We start from the raw sequence: 18743 nt of genomic DNA on the forward strand, positions 1-18743 counted from the left end.
CTCCATCTTATAATAATTTAAAAGTATCTTTTTTGTATCTTCATTTTAAAAACTGATTCATATCTTTACATTGTTTCAGTTAATCATTTAATCCATTCCATAAATCCGCCTCACATACACATACACTTATTTTCCTGATGAATGGACATGCTGGAATGTTTCTTTATTTTTTTTTTATCTTAACACTCTCTAAAATATGTTCTACCTGTCAGAACATATTTTGAAGATTCTCTTGAAGCTCTTTGTATCTTTCTAAAACATAAATTGTGCAGTTTTGAACTTAACCAAATCACAGCGTTTCAATATATTTGACTTTAAAAGAATGCTCACAAAGTCCTACTTGTGCTTTGAATAATTCTAAATAGTATAATTTGTGTTTTCCAAAAGATTTTTTTGGTCTAATAGAACTCCCCAGAAATGTAATTTCTTTTTTCTTTCTATTGCAACTTTATCAATAATTTTGTTTGTAGATCTAACAATATTTTTATATATAAATTTAAATCTTTATTTTTGTCTTCTGTATATAAAAATTCTTCAGTATATTCTGAGTTTTGCATTTTGTATTCTTCTCGAATAAAGCTTATTATTGTATTTGTAAACAACGTTTATTCTAATGACTTTTTGTGAACTGCGCATGTCTGAACTTCCATAAACGTCATCAATATGCGCCTCTATCTCAGCTTACGGAAAAGGCTGTCACACGACCTTTCCTGCTGCCTTCCTTTATCATGTTTGTTGATGTAACTTGGAATTTTTAAATGTAACAGGGATAAAAGTTTCTGTTCGTAGAATAAGAAGAAAAGAACATGCTTCGTTTCTCTTTAGTTTTCAGCAGAGGAGCGGCTCGAAGGGTGAGTTATTCCCAGCTAGCGGTCTCCATGCTGCAGTCCGCCTGTTGTTACCGTCATATGTTGTGAAAATGAGAGAAAGAAAACACGGTTAACCTGCTGTTAACCATGACAGAAAATGTTTAGTCCGATTTAATTTTACATAAAGGACAAAAATAATATTAAAGAGTCTTTTTATGCATTTTTAGTGAACATCTGGTCTCAATAGCAGTAAGAAATCAGGGTCAGATAAAGTATCCTATTCAGCAGATTCATACTAAGCTAAAACAATATAAGGATAACAGACTTTAGAGTAAGAACAAACTTACAGCATAATAAAAATACTGTACAGTTACTAAAATGGCATGCTCAGAACTCGGTTACACTCAGATTCAAAGTACTCTACAGCTGGGTAGGGTAGTTTAAAGAAATATCAAATCAAATCAAACTTTATTTGTATAGCACATTTCAGCAGCAAGGCATTTCAAAGTGCTTTACATCAAATCAAACACAAAAATACAATGCAACATAGAATCAACAATAAAAACAACATCAAGTCAAATTCCGTCAATAAATTTGCAATTGATTACGTTTCAAATACAACTCTAAACAAGTGGGTTTTTAGTTGAGATTTAAAGGAAGTCAGTGTTTCAGCTGTTTTACAGTTTTCTGGAAGTTTGTTCCAGATTTTTGGTGCATGGATGCTAAATGCCGCTTCTCCTCATATGTATAAAATGTGCATTGTTAGGCCTGTCGGAATAAATTAATTAATCGCATGATAAATTAACACTATCTCCAAAAAAAATTAATTTCCATGATTTATTTTTCTTTTTTCTCTCTTTCTACCAAAAACTGGATGGCAAAAATCTTCAGTCTGGTCCTTTGGTCTCAAGTAGCTGCTTTTTTTAAAGACACTTTTGTTTACAGAGACTTTATAATTCATTTTCTTAGTTGTTTCTGTTGTTTTTTTTATTATTATTATTATTGATATTTAAAATGTCTTCCAGTTCCAGAAGACATTTTATTAGAATTTAAAGATTATTGACTGAGTTTTCTTCCATTATTTTGTCATTACTATTATATTACTTGAAAATGGTTTCAAAAATAAGAACATTTTGCTGTAGTCCAGCAAAATGTGTTTTTATGAAAGGTCTAATCATCTAGTATTCCTGCATTCAGCATTAAAACTTGTATTTTTCTTTATACAGTATTTCTACTTATTTTTTCTTTCCTCAGTTTGCCTCATCTTTCTCCAGTGAGACCGCTCTACCTCCAAACTTGCGCCTTCCCTCAAATCTTGTGGATCCTGACAGATTAAGTAAGTCTAACATGGAGGTTAATTGAATGATTTTGATCTTAACAGCTGGTTAACACAAGCATGTTAATTTTTCTCTCTTCACTTGTTTTGTTTATTCTTGCAGAGCGTCCTCCACCTCCAGAAGACTCCTCCCTTCCTCTAATCAGGAAGTGCGAAGCGGCACTTCCTGCTCACCTGAGCCCCGTGCGGACGTGGGTGGACACTCTGGAGAGTAAGGATAGCGAACCTTTGGGTCTGACTGAACTCCACCCCGATGTCTTTGCAGTGACTCCAAGGCATGTAGAAACCTTTCATCGTGCTGAATTAAGATTCTCAGACCACTTCAGCTTTAAACTGATCTTTGTTCTCCTAATACAGGCTTGATATTCTACATGCTGTTGAAACCTGGCAGAGAAATTACAAAAGAATTGTAAGTTAAATACAGTTGAAACCAGAAGTTTACCTACATCTTTTTTTCTCACTGTCAGTTAGAATTACTAAAATTATTTCTATGTGCTCAAAGCTACAGTGTGTTATTAAACTGTATGATTAATTAGTTAATTATTCTAATTGGTTTAAAAATTTGAACCAAAAATCTGGGTTTCCTTATCTAAGGAGTAGCTGTCATAATAGTACAAGTATACAGTCATACAACAATAAAGTTTAATTAATATAAGAATAAAGTTTTAATATTACCAGAATAAAGTCTTAATATTAGGGCAGAGAAGTAGTACAAAAAATACCAGAAAATTAAAATAAGGAATGTTGACGATTCTGTGAAGTTATGCTATCGGTTTTACAGATGAAGCAATAAGTCTTTTCAGACATCATCATCAAATCATTATCAGTAGGAGGATTTTTTAACTTTTGATTATGCCACTGATAATACTAATACTGTCATACAACACACAGAAGGGATGAATGAAATAAAATCCACCTTTTGTCTCCAAAAAGTGGATTTTAAAAAGTAATTTCTATTTTTTGTTTTTTCAGAAAATATTTGATTTAAAAAATTTTTTTTTAGAGTTACTTTGTTTTTCTAAGTTTATTTTCTTGGCTATGATAGAATCAACTAATAATCTGACATTATTTTAACGTTTCACAGAGTCATGCTAACACAAAGGTGAGGTCAGAGGTGCGAGGCGGAGGCAGGAAGCCATGGAAACAAAAAGGAAGCGGAAGAGCTCGCCATGGAAGCATCCGATCGCCGCTGTGGAGAGGAGGTAGCTTCATCTGCTGTTTAATTTAGTTTTTAAATAGATTCCCTCCACTTAAACTAAACTGTTGCACTTATAAAGATGACTAACTTCTTTTCTGAGCCATAAATTCAGATGCAGCTTCCTTTACTGATGTGATCTAGAAGGATTCACAGAGTTTTTCCCCCTCAGGCGGAGTTTCTCATGGGCCAAGAGGACCCAACAGTTACTACTACATGTTACCCATGAAAGTACGAGTGCAGGGGCTGAAAGTGGCTCTAAGCTCCAAGATGGCTCAGGTAAATCTGATATTCAGTTCAGTTGGGTATAGTACTGTCAGCTGTGACATGGAAAATAATGAATGTCGGTAACTTACGTTAAAAACATGGAGTTTATTAATGCTAAGCAGATCACGTGTGCAAACAGAGGATGATGGATTGTTCTTCAAGAAGTACAACAAAGGATTCTGTTGGTAATAAATCCAGATTGTATTCAATTTATTCTGCATTAAGTTGTTGCACCACATTATTTAGTGGTGATTTCTATTAGATTGCAGAGTAACAACTGATTTTATAAATCAGTAAATTTATTTATTTTTTTTTAGTCGAGCAGTGTGCAACACAAAAACAATCGCGGTGTCCTTTGTTGTCTCCACCTTAGCTAATGTGTTAATAGCTGAGCGAAATTTGCGTTTAGCACTTTTGCTAACTTTGAAAATAATAAAACAAATTCTGGATAAATTCTGAAGCGCTAATTGGCTTCCCTGTTTCTTGGTCTTTCGGTTGAGAAAAGTTCGACATCTTTGAAATTTTTGTCGACCGTTAATTCTTAAAGTAGTCATGCTCTTATTTTGAAGAGGGTGAAAACAGTTTGCGCAGTAGTTCCGTTTCCTCTCCTAACATTTTCTCTTCCAATAATTTACTTCCTCACAAAATAAAACAAGGAGAACAGTCATTGCATTTCGTTATTTTATAGAACTTGTAAATGACGTCGAAAGGACATTGTTGCTTGAAGAGTTGTGGTAGACTTAAATTTAGATATAATCTGAGTCTGGCGCTGTAGCATTAGCTTCGGCTAATTTCAGTGTTAATGCAGCTACATTTTCGGTTAGTCTTGCACATCACTTGTCGCTATAATACTTTTTGATAACTCTGACCTTCTGTTTTCTGTAGCAATACCTCCACGTAGTGGACTCGCTGAACATTCCCACGCCAGACTCCCAGTATCTGCTGGAGCTGATCAGAGACAGACACTGGGGAGAGTCTGTGCTGCTGGTTGATGTGTGGGTATCTTACCTTACTGGTGTAAATCAGAGCAAATAACCTTAAATAATTATCTATTCTAATTTATTCTATGGTTGCTTTTAGGTCTCAAGAGTTCCCTGAAAATATCCTCCAGGCTACAGCAAACCTAAAGACAGTCAACCTTATTCCAGCCATCGGTGAGTAAAGTACAACCTGTGTATTAGAGCCATTGCAGATACAAAAGAAGTAAATACCTGCCAAAAAACTCTGAAACGCTGGAAATATAAAAGATTTCTGAGTTTGAAATGTTGAAAATTTGACTTTTCTAATTCCAATTTCCAAGACGTGCTAGAATTTGAGATCAGAAATTTGAGATCAAGTTTTGATCTCAAATTTTCTAGAATACTTGCAATTTCTGAAATTCAAATGTTAAAATTTGTTAGAAAACACCAATTTTTTAAAAATAATCTGTAATTTTCTAGAAAACGTCTAAATTTAACACCAATTTCCAAATTTCTTGAGTTTTTTCTTGCAAGTTTTCAGATTTTGAAACTCAATCTGAAATTTTATAAGTATGAAAAATCGAATGTTTGACTTTTCAAACTCCAAATTGGAGATTTAGTTTCAGAAGTTGAAAACTTGCTAGAAAAAATAAATAAATAAATGTTCTCAGAAATATTATGGGAGAAAAAAAAAAAAATCTAGCAATCGCTAGAAAGCAAAAATTTAAAAAAACTCAAATTATCTAGAAAACGCTTTGGAAATTGACATTAATTTCAAAGTTTCTTGTTTTTTTTCATGCAAGTTTTCAACCTTTGATACTCAATCTCAGATTTTACAAAGTTTGAAAAGTTGAAAAACTTTAGACAAACCTTGGACAAAAAGCAGATACAGAAACTCAAAATTATGTTGTTTTTTTTCTAGTGTGCTTCAAATTTTTTCCTAAAAATTTTGATTAATTTCAAAAGGTTAGTTTTTAGATCCAGATTTCCAACTCTTTTTCTGAATGCTTTTTTTTCCCTTTGGGTTGTTTTAATCGAACTGGATTAAATGTTGTTTTCCCGTCAGGTCTGAATGTGCACAGCATGCTGAAACATGAAGCCGTCATCCTGACTCTGGACACGGTCAGGTTTCTGGAGGAGAAGCTCCTCTGGCACGACAAGCGTTACACGTTTCTTTACCCGTTCAAACTGCCGTACTCCGACTTCCCTTAGAACTGATCTGTGTCAAATTCACTGACAAGACTGTTTTATTTGTTTATTCTGAATGTCACAATAAATAATTATACTTGTAAAAAGTACAAAAACAGTTTTGAAAATTGTGCAGCTTAAAACTGAGAATTAAACTTTTGTGGGAGGCGACGGTTTGCCAGATCGTTCCTGATCGTCCAGCGAAGCTCGGAGCGTTTCTTCTGCGTCGGCACCGTGTAGGTGTTGGGAACGTTAACCCTTCGGGGCTTCTGCTCAAACACAATAAAGACAGGAGATTAGAGCGCCCTCCTTGTCACAGCTGGGCAGGCGGCTCTGATCGTTTCTTCCAGAACAAGTTGTTCTATTAAGAGCAGGAAGTGGGAGGTGACGCATTGTTCAAACGTGATTTCTCATATAACTTCACATATTCCCAGAGAGGTTACATCAGCTCTTAGAAATGCAGTTCAGATTTTTTCATAGACGTGATGGGAACGTCCAATTATCAGGCATTTCGGAAAGGAGACGGGTTCTGTGTCCAGAGATTAAAGTTTTTGCTCCAAAATCGGCAGATTAGCCCCAAAACCAAAGCTAGATACAACGTGAAGATTCTGATAAAGCTGGTCATCATCGCATCAATATTCAGTGAAATGTGTCCTGTACCAACATGGGCTGAAATGCTGGTCAGAGACAAAGAAACCATTTTAAAAATCTTCATTTTTGGAGACACGTGTTGTGGCCTGATGAAACTAAAGTGGAAATATTTGGACATAATGACCATTTGGAGGAAAATTGAGGAAGCTTTTAACCATCCAAACTGAAGTACGGAGGTGGCACCATCATGATGTGGGACTGTTTTGCTGATTTTTTTCTTACAAATTTCTGACTTTTCAATATCAGAGGATATGGCTTCATCATAAACTGATGCATGGCTTTTTGACTAAATATATTGACGTTTTCACATAATTGTAAAATTAAACTGTAAATTTATCTCTCCATGATCACATTATTATTTTTTAATCCATAAAGCAGAGTTGTACGTGTCTGTGCATTTCTTGCCACTGAATGAGGAGGAATGTGACTCAGCTACAAAGTTTTACCTCCAGGCATTTCTGCCCAGAAGCAAAACTGGTTGTTATGCAGTCAGCAGAGGCTATACTGCCCTCTTCTGGTCCAGATCTGACAGTGCATCGTTAAATCATAAATCCAGCTGTTTACAGCTGTTAGCAGCAGTAAAAACAGAACCAAAAAACAGGGTTTTTCTTTTTTTTTTTACTGCTTCACATTAAAAACAATCAAAAACAATAAAAATTCAAACCAAAATCTTTCTGATGCACCAACTTAACACTAGAACGTGATTTTGTTGCAGTCAACCCTCATTTGTTGATAAACTGCTTTATTTTTGTGAGTAAAGCAGTTTTGTCCTACATTTCTCTTCTGTATGTTTATCTGTAAAATACTTGACTGCATCAAAACAAGAGACATTGTGTTTAATGTTTCATCCTAGTAGATTTAAAATACACCGAGGGATAATTTGAAGAAAGTTGGAAGAAGTCTGAATGTTACATTCTGATTAATATTCAATAAAAATAATTTACACCGATCTCAGTTTAAACACTCCTCCTTAGACTACACTCTGAGTTGAATCTATGATTTATCCTTTCAATCATATTTATTAATTTCATAGTAAATTAATTTGCACATGTCCTGAAAAGCTCCATGATGAAAACAAAAACCTCAACACAAATATTTTTTTTTACAAAGTGAAAATAGTTTTAAAGTGTTTTAAAGTGTGTATTGTTTGAAAATCTGTCATGGAGTCAAACATGTTCCCCATTGGTGTGATATTTTAGCTGAACCACTCAAACCACATAAATAATAATAAATTAAACTACAGAATTATTTGTATAACTGACCAAAACTGTGAGGAAAACAATTTTTATGCTACAGGTCTCAGGACAAATAATGGTGAATACTCACAAGAAGAGGCTGGCATGAAAACTTTTCCTGAAAAACAAAAATATGAAGTAATTTAAGTTTATTAACATTTACCAGCTAGTTCTAAACTTAACACTGCTACTAATGCACCAATCCACCATTTTATTTTTACTTCCAATACAATCCAAAACAAAAACAGTTCTGCATTAAAATAAAATTTTTCGTTTTTTTGACAGACGGAACTAACTAAACTTAGTTGGTGCATTACTGCCACCTAGAGGTTGGTGAAAGAATCAACCAAAGAAACCTGGGATGCGCCGATCCACTTCTGATGTTGTCGACCAATACAGATCCGACACAGAAAAACAACGCTTAATTGAATAATTTCTTTAAACACAGACATAAATGTATTGAATTACAAATGTATGTAATAACTCTGCACCAGCAGAGTAAACTTAAAACATACAAACAGCTTCACAAGCTTGGTCAAACATATCAAAACAACTGTAATATTTTCACTCAGTGCAAATAGGAGTAAAACATCCAATGTAAAATAAATGATAAAGAAACTGACAAAAACTGTTAGCTTAATATTATCTAAAGCTAAATATTACCAAGTATTTCTGGTTTAGTTTCTAGTGTAAATATCTCAGTACACCTGAAATAAGACAAAACTAAATTATAAGAAACTTTTCAATTAATTGGCAGATTATTTCATTTATGGGAAAAATGTGTTGTTAAAAGTGGAATAATCTGATAATAGAACTAGTTCATTTTCATCAGTATTAATGAATTATTATTTCTTATTGACTAAGAACTAGCTCCTTTCTCTTGCTGAAACGTTACGTGTAAGTTTTGTCTTATGTGAAGTGTACTACGATGTTTGCACTGGAAAGTAAATTCTACAAAAAGCGTGACGTCTCAGAGGATAAATTAGACTGAATAGATCCGTTCAATTTAGAATGTTTTTCAATATCTGGACTGATACAGATGTTAATATTGGATCTGTGAATCTCTACTTAACACAAAGAAACATTAAATGTGTAATTTATATAAATACTTCTACATCTTTGAAAAACTAAATCGTACAAATTGATATTGCTGCATTGTTCCACAGGAGAGTTTGAAACACGGCCATGTTTCCGTACCTTAATCTCCCATCGGAGAGCTTTCCTGATGTTGTCTCCAGGCACCTGGAACGTGTCCCACATCTCCTTGTACTGGAAATACCTGCAGAGGCAAAAGTATCCACCAAAGCTGGCGTCAAACTACAGCAGCAGACTCCAAAAGCAAACAGTCAAAGCGAAAACGGATTTTTGAAGACCTTTATACCAAGGATGACGCCAATCAAAGACTGCAGTATACACTAACACAATTCAAGTCTGGTTTTATGTATTTGTTGTCAAATTTTCAGCTGTCACATCTTTATAATTTCTAGAAATAATTTCCACAAGGTTTATGAGTCCATTTATGGGAATTTGCCACCATTCTCCCAGTAGAGCATTTGTGAGGTCAGACACTGATGTTGGATGAGAATAACCATCCATGTCTTAATCAATCCCAAAGCTGTTAAATCAGGTTGAGGTCAGAATCTGTCCAGTTGAAACTAAAGAGGCCAAAACTAAAATCTTCCTACGAAGCTGGGACTGTGAAATTGTCCAAAATGTGTTGATATGTTCAAGAACCAAGAGTTCCTTTCAGCAGAGTTAAGTAACCAAAACCCAGCTCCATAATCCTCCCCTACAGAATGTCAATCTGACCTTTTCTGCTGGACCTGGTGATTTAAATGTGCAGAATTGTGTAAAATCAACTTTTTTGTACTTTACATCATGTTATAATGTTATTCCCTCATCAAAAATATTCCTGTGTGCTTGAGCAGTCCTTGAATCTCCATGGCAACCATTAAGCTGAGAAAAACACCAGGGTGGACCTAGCCCTGCCTTCAAGGACAAAGCTCCTCCTCTGAGATGCAGTTTTCCAAGCTTCTACCTCACAACTCCCCCATTCAGCTCCTTCAAACTAGCCAGCGATGTGATGTTTCAGAAAGAGCACTAGTTCTTAAAGAGACAGTGACCCAATTTGAAGGCAATAAAATTTATTTTAAATCATATTTGATATTTATAGCATTTCTATAAGAACTGAAGGTACCATAGTTACTTGTTTATGCTATAAAATGGCACCATGTGCCTGGAAAACATAATACTGGCCCTTTAAGGCTTTGTACTGGTGCTTGTCCAACAAAACCACTTCAAGGAAAATCTATATCTTGAGATCAGAAGCCTGTAATTATTCACTCTGTAGATCAAACTGCAGGTGGTTTTAGGAAAAATTAAAAGGTAGTTTTGCCTAATTTTAAACATTTAGCACTTCATTTGACACATAGAAAGATTATTTTATTGTTTTCTTAGATTTGACCCAGATGTGGATAAATGTTTGTGCTTTGCAGAGATATCTCTAACTTACCTAGTCACTGGATCATTCTTCTTAAAGGCTCTTTGGCACATCATCGGCCGGATGACTGAAACACAGGTTATAAAAAAGTTTAAGTATTTTACAACAATGTATGGCCCTAGAGAGATCTAGAACTATAAATCTTAAATGTGATCAGTCCCTTCATTGCTGGTTACTTACAGGATTTTGGTTTGGGCCGTACTTCTCGATCACTTTGAGTCTGAAGGTAAAAATGTCACAAATCAGACATATTAACATTTAGAACTGCAGAACGTAACTTTTGTAAAAGTATGTTTTTTTCCATATTTATTGAAACTGTCAACATGTTGTGACAGTTTAGTATGAGACAGATAATTTGTGAAAAAAATAATCAACCTCCTCAAAATCCTACGTTTGAGCTGCAGAAATGCTCCTGGTCAAAAACACAACCAATCAGAGCCAGGAGGCGGGTCTTTGTGCTGTCAATCATCCTCCTGTAGGCTGCTCAATGTGCTAATGGTGGAAAAACAACTTATTACTGTATTGTCTGTAGTTAGTACTGGGAGCACTGGGATAAAAAGAGGATCTTGATTTGTTTTCACAGATTATCTGTCTTATATACTGTCACTCATGCATCTTTAATAAATGTAACTATGAAACCTGCTTCACTCACCACGACATCAATATACGGTTTGAAGGCAGTGAAGTCGACGGCGTCGGTCTCTGAACCCTGGGAGTCGTTCTCATCTGTGTCGGAATCTTTCTGATCCGAGGTTAGATCAAGCTCAGCCATTCGCTCTTCTAAGCAGCTCGAAACATCTGATAGACAATGAACAAAAACACGCTTTGCTCTCAAATAGTAAAGCTCTGGTTTTGAAAGCATGAGCAGGAGTTTGTATTTGTATAGAGAAGTGAAAAACGAAAGGATGACTGCAGTCTACAGATAATGTTTTGATTTTTTAAACGTACAGACATCTTTTCATATGACCACCAGGTAAACTCTAGCCTGGCCATTGTCTTATGCAATCTTACTCTATTCTCATTTCCTTTCATTGCTGGGTCTGGGATTTCTCCCATTGACTTGGATTCTTTTGGCAGAATGTTAACCTGGCCAATCAACAAACAGAAAATAAATTTTGAACAATGTCAACTGCAGTTAGCCTGTAGCTTTAGAAATGGTGGTGGAGGAATCGAACAAAGCTGTTCAGTTGCTAGCTGCGCTTCTTAATGTTGAATTAGCATGAACAGACATTTTGTTTGGCTCTGCACTTTCCTCTTTGCAGAGGACGGTTGTTCAGCACAGGCAACTTCCAGTCAGTGTCGCAGCTGACTAAGCGCTGTGACACTGTAACGCGAACTGGCGCGTTCGTGTCACGGTCAACTTTAGCAATTGGGTAAATTTAATTGTCAAAGTCCACACCTGCAGGAAGTAACCACTCCTCAATAGTTGAGGGTTCAAACCCTCAGTATGAAACAAAGGATAAAAAAGGGGTGTCCAAAATGCGGCCCAGGGCCGTTTGTGGCCCTCTGGGGAATTTTGGGCGGTCCCCTGATCTACAAGCATAATTGGTTAAGGCAGACGGACACTTTTTCATCTGGATAAATAACAATAACAGATTCTCATTTATTAAAGACTCTCCATTCATAGTAATTTAGGAGCAACTGCAATCACAATTATTGATTGCTTTTCCTCAAAAGCTAGTATTGCAGAGAGAAAAAAATAAAAATCAACCCGTATAAGAAAAAAAAGAAGAAAGAAAATCAACCCCAAAGAAACTATTGGCCTGTTGTTTACTAATGCAATCTTGCAAGATTGGCACCAGCAGCCCTCATGAGCCTGATGGGATAAGAGTGGAAGAAAATGAATGAATGGATGGATGAGTTAAAATAAGCTTTTATATCTTGCTGAATAGCAAACTTATTAGTTTTGTCTTATTTCAAATGAGCAGGGATTTTTGCACAAATACTTGGTCAGATTTTGTAGAGTAAATTTTTGTTGCAAAATATTTGGACAACATTTGTGCAGGTTTTTACCAGGCAAGATAAAATCCTTTATGGAGTTGAAGAACCTGACACCTTTGTTTCTTGAAGATTTGTCTTTAACATCAATCGCTGACATGCTTTCTGCACTTTTCTCCAGATTGTGCAGCAGTTTCTCCAGTTTTTCTTCTCCGCCTCCATCTATCCCATCTTCTAAACCCTTCTTGTGAAACAAGAGCGTATTGTCTGCATCAATGTGAAGATGCTGTTCCTTTGGTTCTGGTTCTACAGGTAGTTTCACGTCAACTATGCCATCGGACACAAACTCCACAGGCTCCCTTACATCCAGTCCATGCGTCGGTTCATTATCAAACTCAGTGAAGCTACTGAGCAGCTGTGAGACTTCGTTATCGTCTCTGAACTCAGAAAGATCTTCTTGGCTGTTTTGAGTTAACCTGTTCATAGAATGATCGTCCCTCTGGTCTGCTTGGTTCTGCTCCTCCGCTCTGTATGTGCCATATCCAGAGGTCATTGGGCTTTCTGCTGCACCATCAGTAGTTTTCCCATCATCATTATAATCACTTTCCTCTTCCAGAGTCCCCTCATTAAACAACTGCAGGCTTTTTAACTGCGGGTGTTCCTCTCCTGAACTCTCTGGAGGCGAGTCCTCTGGATCGTTGACGGGTCTCATAATTTCCACGTCCTCCTCCTTGTCTTCCGCCTCTCCGTCCGACCAGAAAGAGGAATAAAGGGAATCCTTTTCGTCATCGCTCTCTCTGTCCCACTGATCATTATACATTTTATACATGGCGGCAGCACGCTTGGCTGAGGTGTGTGGGGTGAAGGATCAACAGAGGCAGGAGGTTGGAGGAAGGAGCTAAGAGGATTAGCTGAAATCCAGAGACCTTACACGCCTCTTCTCACAGCTGAAACAGCCCCAGCTGCTGGAGACTATTTGGTAGTATCTCTTGATTTGTTTATATTGATTTGTTAACCGATATTTACTCTATCTCTCCCATTATAGCTAGTTTTAAGGAGCTTGATTTAAAGTTAAAGGAGACCTGTTGTGCAAAATTCACTTTTGGGTCAACTGCTTTTAAAAACAGCCGAAGCGCTTCCTGGCAATAAGGTGTTTTTTGGTGCCTGGAAAATTATCCGTAAAAAAAAATCTCCTGAATGTAACGTCACAAATCAGCAGGCACTCCCCCTCACCTAGCAACCCCAGTGAAGTTTAGCCTGTTGCCTACTAACCCAAGATTGGCTCCAGCACCTTTGGTTAGCTTGTTTTACTGCTGTATGCGCTGTACAATGGCTGCTGGAAAAAATAAGTGCTTTGTTGTTGACTTACAATACACCAACCACTTGCTGCATCCTTGTTGGTTGTGCAGGAGGCTCTACTTCTGCTTTTCAAGGATTTACAATTGGGCATATGTTTGCAGCCATTTTCACATGTGAGCGTGAACGTTGATATTGGGGGGCGTGGCCAGCAGCAGATTATTTGTATTTAAAGTGACAGGACGCCCTAAAACTGTAATGAAAGTTGGTTCTACGAAGTATCGAGATGAAGGAGTTCAATAAAGCTGCACAGAACTTTAAAAAAGTAAAAAGTGTATATTTTCCTTCCACTTCTCATTTTGAAGTACTTTGTGATTGTTTAAATCAAGTAAAAATAAATTCACGGAAAACACATCAAGGTTTGTGGTTGAAGGTGGATGAATACTGTTATGAGGGACTGGGTATGAAAATTGGTCTACATTACCTGAGTCATCTGTGTAAATCGATTCAGAACAGATGAAAGACTTTCCTTTTCGTTTTCTGAGAATTAAAAAAAAAACAACAAAAAAAAACCAATGACATCAGAAATCACATGGTCAGTTTTTCTGTAAACCTCTGCAAACACCAAAGTGTTTAAATTATATTGATTATAATTTACATTTAATTAAAAATTTAAATTTCAGGGTTTCCCCCACACCTATAAAACGCAAATAAGTTGAAAAGTTTGAGCTTTCCACAGCTTAAACCCACCTTAAAACCTTTCTCTTTATTAATCGCCTCTGCTGGTGGTCTGAACAGGAAGTGTAGCTGTCAGACAGCGGAGAGTCCAGGGTGTCTTCAGTATCTGGCTCCTCCTGCAGCCTGTTAGGACCACCAGCTGAGAAATGCAGCCTCGGACCCACAGACAGTGCAGCGTATGAGTCGCCACAGCTAAATGACCGTCCATTGTGTTCGCTCTTCTGTGTGTTGGACAGCTGTGCATTTACAAAATTGAACAAGTCAACCAAATAACGTTAAGAGTGTTTTCTTGGCAGGAAAAATCAATTACAGATCAATACATTAAGAGTTTCCTTGAGATCTTATTTGTAAAAATAATAACAACATTGATCAAAACATTCTTGAAAGAGACTGGAGGATTATTTTGGTTAGAGGTGCACCGATTGTTTTCTGGCTGATTGAATTACGATCTTTAAAAAACTTGATCTGCCGATTCCGATTTTGACCGATACCAATTTTTTTTTTGTCTTAAATGTTGCTCAATATTGCGAGAAAGTTGCTGAGTTGGTAGCAGTGGGATGACAATTGTTAACTGCAAACATGCAGACAAGATCTGGTGGGCCAGTCAATCAGTCAAACATCTTACAGGAGAGCAGAAGAAGCAAGACGCTGATTTTTAGACCTTTACTCAGGTAGATAAGATTGAGGAATAAGATTGGTTTCACATAAATGCATTGGCCGATTACTGATCACCCAAAATTAAGAAAATCAGGGCCAATAAACTGGCTGACCAATAAATTGGCATTTATTGGATAAATAAACCCAATAAATGGATTTATTTATCCATTTAAATAAATCCATTTATTGATTTATTTAAATGGTTTTATTACTAGTGACTATTTATTATTGAACGATAAACAAGACTCCAGTCACTGGGTGGCAGCAGGGCAAAAACTAATCAACAGGCTGCCTTTTCAACTCAGTAGAAGTAGCTAAGCCTATGCAGGCACACCAGTGTAGAGAGCTGACGAAGTAGGAGAGATGAATAAGTTTGTGATAGTGAAAAGAAAAAATGGAGGCAGTGACAGATGTAAGTAAAGCAAGTGATGGTAGCCAGCAATTACAAAGAACAGTGAAAAAAATACAACTACATCTGGGTGTAGCTTCATATTATTTACCATTGAGTCACGGCCTGGTTTTTCTTTATGTAGAAAAAATCCATCCCCGGAATTGTGATTGTATGACAGGCTGACTGTGGGGAAGTAAAGCAAAAATTAAGGACAACTCCATTACCAGCATCATGATTAGGTGGGTTTAAATAACTGTGGCTCTCACCTTTTTCTTTAGTATAAGCAGGAAGACTTGACAGAGATGCTCCTGTCTGAGCATGTATGCTTATAGGTGTGGGAGAGGCTAGGTTTTTCCACTGCCCATGGCGAATCAGGTCATCAAGATCTGACAGGATGCATACAAGAAAAACGACAGATTTGTTTTCTTGTTCAGCACATAAATATCTACAACTTCAAAATCTTCCAAGAAGAGACATATGGCTCATGAGGATAACCTTGCTTAAACTCCAGCAGCCTGTGTTTTGGTATGGTCTTATAGCCAAGAATAGCCAGTTGCTGTTGAATTTCTTCTTCTGAGAAGTCCAAGTTGTCCATAATGTTGCCAATTTTATGTTCTTGGGAGAGAAGGTAAACACACAAAAGCCTAATATTAAATTTTGTTAATTATTTGTACATCTGCACCAGAAATTGTACATAACTTCATTTTTTGTCTATCTAGTGGTGTCATTTTAAAATATTAAATCAGATGTTTTGAATCACTTAATCAGTGTTTAAGCAGCCTTTTTACAAAATACTCTAATCTTGAGTAATTGCTTAAATGGCTACTACTTACCTGTGTAAAATTATGTGAAAGTAGTTTTACTCTTGAGTACTCTACCCATCCCTTCCTACACGTTTTTTTTGAAGCTCAAGCCATATTTATTGGGTTTATATAGCCCATATTTCAGCCACACTTCTTATGTCAGGGTTAAACAAAATGCTTTTTATATATGGGAGGGTAAACAAATACACAAGAAGTTTGCTACCGTTAGCTTAGCACAAGGTGATGTACAAGCAACCACGCCCTAATGGACATATGTAAACACCTCATGCCTAAAATTTATACACACTTTAGCGTTATTGCTTATTATCAATATTTTAAATAATGTATGTTTCAAAAATAGCATTAAATATATGGTTAAAATATAAATGTAGGCTGCAATCAAGAAGTATCACCTTAACAAAGATTAAATGTCAGACCGAGCGTTGTGTATTTTTTCAAGAAGACTAACGTAATTTATCTTTTATGCCATTTTTGCTTTGATTTAACCTTTTAAGTTATTGGTCGGCGATAAGTAGATTTACTATAACATAGTTTCCTGCCATTGTGTTGTTGAAAATCAAACATTTTACCTACCTCCGCGAAAATTTGTTTAAAAAATTCGACACCATAAAAAGTAAGACGGCGGTTAGCTGAAAAATAAAGCAACCTTCGGCATAATGGTCGCTTGTGTGTAAAAATCAAGCTCTTTAACAAGGTTGCTGCCTAAAAACTCAGCAACATTAGCTAAAAAACGGTGCCGTTTAAAAGCGTACACACAAAAGCACCAGGACAACAGCCGTTAACGAGCTTTGAAAATAACGCCATCTTCTTCTTCCTCGTCCCGTCTATTGCTTTTCGATAACTACCGCCACCCACTGGTCAAGAGCCTGTAAGATCACGCCAGATTTTACTTGTTCGGGCATATATTGTTGAGATACTGGAGCGTACTGGTTGCCTAAAATTCTCTTGTGACAAATTCCTCAATTTCCCAACTGATACTAGCACGTCTGATGAGTTGGGTGCCTATCTCTGTTTTTCTCCATTCGGGAAGCCTCGACAGATCCCGTTCTCTGCCGATCTCTCCTCCAAAGCTCGGAGGTTCACTTAGGGACCGTCAACAAACTTCCGAACCAAACACTCCTGAGAAGCAAAAGTAAATAGAAGTCTTGCCTTGTGAACATCTGACACAAAAATGCTAGTTCGTGTTATTACATGAGGCATACACATTCTATTTAATGCAAAGTAATTAAAATATTTAAAATAATTTTCATATTAAAAAACTTTTTTTTTCTTCAATAAATTCTCAAAATCAATGTGAAATTATTTTACTAAATTGGATAGATGAGGCACATTCATTATTCCATTTTAGGTCTATCCTATATTTTATAGGTAATTTTAAATTTTTTTTAAAATATGTTTTTTCTTCAATAGCATACATGTCACGAGACCTATTGATTTAAAATCGATGTGAAATTATTCTACTACTCTGGCCAGATGAGGTACAGTTATTTTTTATTCCATTTTAGGTCTTTTTTTAAAATATATTCTACAGGTAATTTTATATGTAGAGAATAAGATTTTTCTTCAGTAGCTTCCAGCTCATGTGACCTACTGACTCAAAATCAGTGTGAAATTATTCTATTAGACTAGGTAGATGAGAAACACTTACTTTTATTCCATTTTTGGTCTTTATATATTTTTTTAGCACTTTTTTCTGTCTGAATTTATGATTTTTCTTCAGTAGCTTGAGGGTCATGTGATCTATTAACTCAAAATCAGTGTGAATTTGTTCTACTACACTGGAAAGACAAAACAAAAAAGCTAATAAATTATTATTGATATAGACTGATACAAAACACTTATTTTGTGATATGCATTTCAGTCATATTTGGTTTCTAACAGTTGGTTTAAAGTGCGCTATTTCTTCTCGTTGCCGTTTCATAAGATGAAGGTCGACAAATTATCAATCAATTACGTTTTCCTGAAGCTAGGGGATTAGTGTTTATAATCTTCTTAATTGAACAAAATTAATCTGTTTGCCTTGTAAGGAAGCTTGATAAAAAAAGAAATTCTGAATCACAACATCAAAAGTGAAAAGAACTAAATTTATAGAAATTTAGAAGAACGGATAAGTGGGAAAAAAAAAAGATTGAATCTAACTTGACTTGTTTTGACTTGCATTTCATTTCAAAACAGCCTCCTTGTGAGTCCAGAGGTTGGTGGCATCAACTCACTCACTCACTCATTGGTTACCTAGCAACTCACTCATTATCTGATTAATAACCTTCTGAGTAACTAGCACAGCAGCAGTTAAAATTTTCTATGCCTTAAAAATAGAAGAAAACAACACGGTGGAGTGAAAAATGTGGATAAAACAGAAAAGGGTCCAGCACCAGTTTGGCGGTATTCCAGATGTTTAAAACAAAAAACTGTTTCTCCCTGTTATCGTTCGTTGAAGATCGAATATGACAACTTAGTTTTACTGAAGCTAACAAATTAGCGTTTGTGATCTATAAATTTATTACAGTAATAAAATTGAGCTGTTTGCCTTGTAAGGGAGTTTGATATATTATTTTTTTCTAAATCACAACATGGAAAGTGAAGAGAATTAAAATGCTAGAATTTTTGAAAGATGGATATTTGAAGAAAAATAAAGGTTGAATCAAACTAGACAAATTTTTCCTTCCTTATTTAGTTTCAAAATGGCCCCCTTGTGAGTGCAGGGGTGTATTTGCTCCTCCTTCAGCCTGCTGAGCCTCACCTTCTCAGGAACAGTCAGG

General features: G+C 36.0%; 2 protein-coding genes across 2 annotated transcripts; one reads left to right on the forward strand and one right to left on the reverse strand.

Moving 5' to 3' along the window:
• Positions 1-648: 648 nt before the first annotated feature.
• Positions 649-6990, forward strand: mrpl4 (mitochondrial ribosomal protein L4). Its single transcript, XM_044113551.1, has 9 exons — positions 649-851; positions 2064-2145; positions 2249-2420; positions 2503-2554; positions 3230-3347; positions 3513-3619; positions 4493-4602; positions 4688-4761; positions 5633-6990. Exons 1-9 carry the CDS (start codon positions 807-809, stop codon positions 5776-5778), a joined length of 906 nt encoding a protein of 301 aa, XP_043969486.1. The 5' UTR covers positions 649-806; the 3' UTR covers positions 5779-6990.
• hyls1 (HYLS1 centriolar and ciliogenesis associated) lies at positions 5809-16996 on the reverse strand. The gene is made up of 12 exons (XM_044113549.1): positions 16558-16996; positions 15656-15775; positions 15427-15546; positions 15270-15343; positions 14125-14348; positions 13859-13914; positions 10793-10938; positions 10321-10360; positions 10153-10207; positions 8838-8919; positions 7732-7758; positions 5809-6023 (listed from the first exon to the last, which is right to left on the reverse strand). The coding sequence occupies exons 2-12, from the start codon at positions 15753-15755 to the stop codon at positions 5892-5894; spliced, it is 1056 nt and encodes a 351-aa protein (XP_043969484.1). The 5' UTR covers positions 15756-15775; positions 16558-16996; the 3' UTR covers positions 5809-5891.
• Positions 16997-18743: the final 1747 nt, after the last annotated feature.

The sequence above is a fragment of the Gambusia affinis genome, linkage group LG04 (genome assembly GCF_019740435.1).
Source record: "Gambusia affinis linkage group LG04, SWU_Gaff_1.0, whole genome shotgun sequence".
Taxonomy (NCBI): Eukaryota; Metazoa; Chordata; class Actinopteri; order Cyprinodontiformes; family Poeciliidae; genus Gambusia; species Gambusia affinis.

Excerpts from the sequence above, each read along its gene's own strand:
- mrpl4 (XM_044113551.1), top strand. The coding sequence starts at position 807 with ATGCTTCGTTTCTCTTTAGTTTTCAGCAGAGGAGCGGCTCGAAGG. Across the intron at positions 852-2,063 it reads GCAGAGGAGCGGCTCGAAGG|TTTGCCTCATCTTTCTCCAG; the intron begins GTGAGTTATTCC and ends TTCTTTCCTCAG. Across the intron at positions 2,421-2,502 it reads GTCTTTGCAGTGACTCCAAG|GCTTGATATTCTACATGCTG; the intron begins GCATGTAGAAAC and ends CTCCTAATACAG.
- hyls1 (XM_044113549.1), bottom strand. The coding sequence starts at position 15,755 with ATGGACAACTTGGACTTCTCAGAAGAAGAAATTCAACAGCAACTGGCT. Across the intron at positions 13,915-14,124 it reads ATAAAGAGAAAGGTTTTAAG|AAAACGAAAAGGAAAGTCTT; the intron begins GTGGGTTTAAGC and ends TTTAATTCTCAG. Across the intron at positions 10,939-13,858 it reads GATTTACACAGATGACTCAG|ATGTTTCGAGCTGCTTAGAA; the intron begins GTAATGTAGACC and ends ATTGTCTATCAG.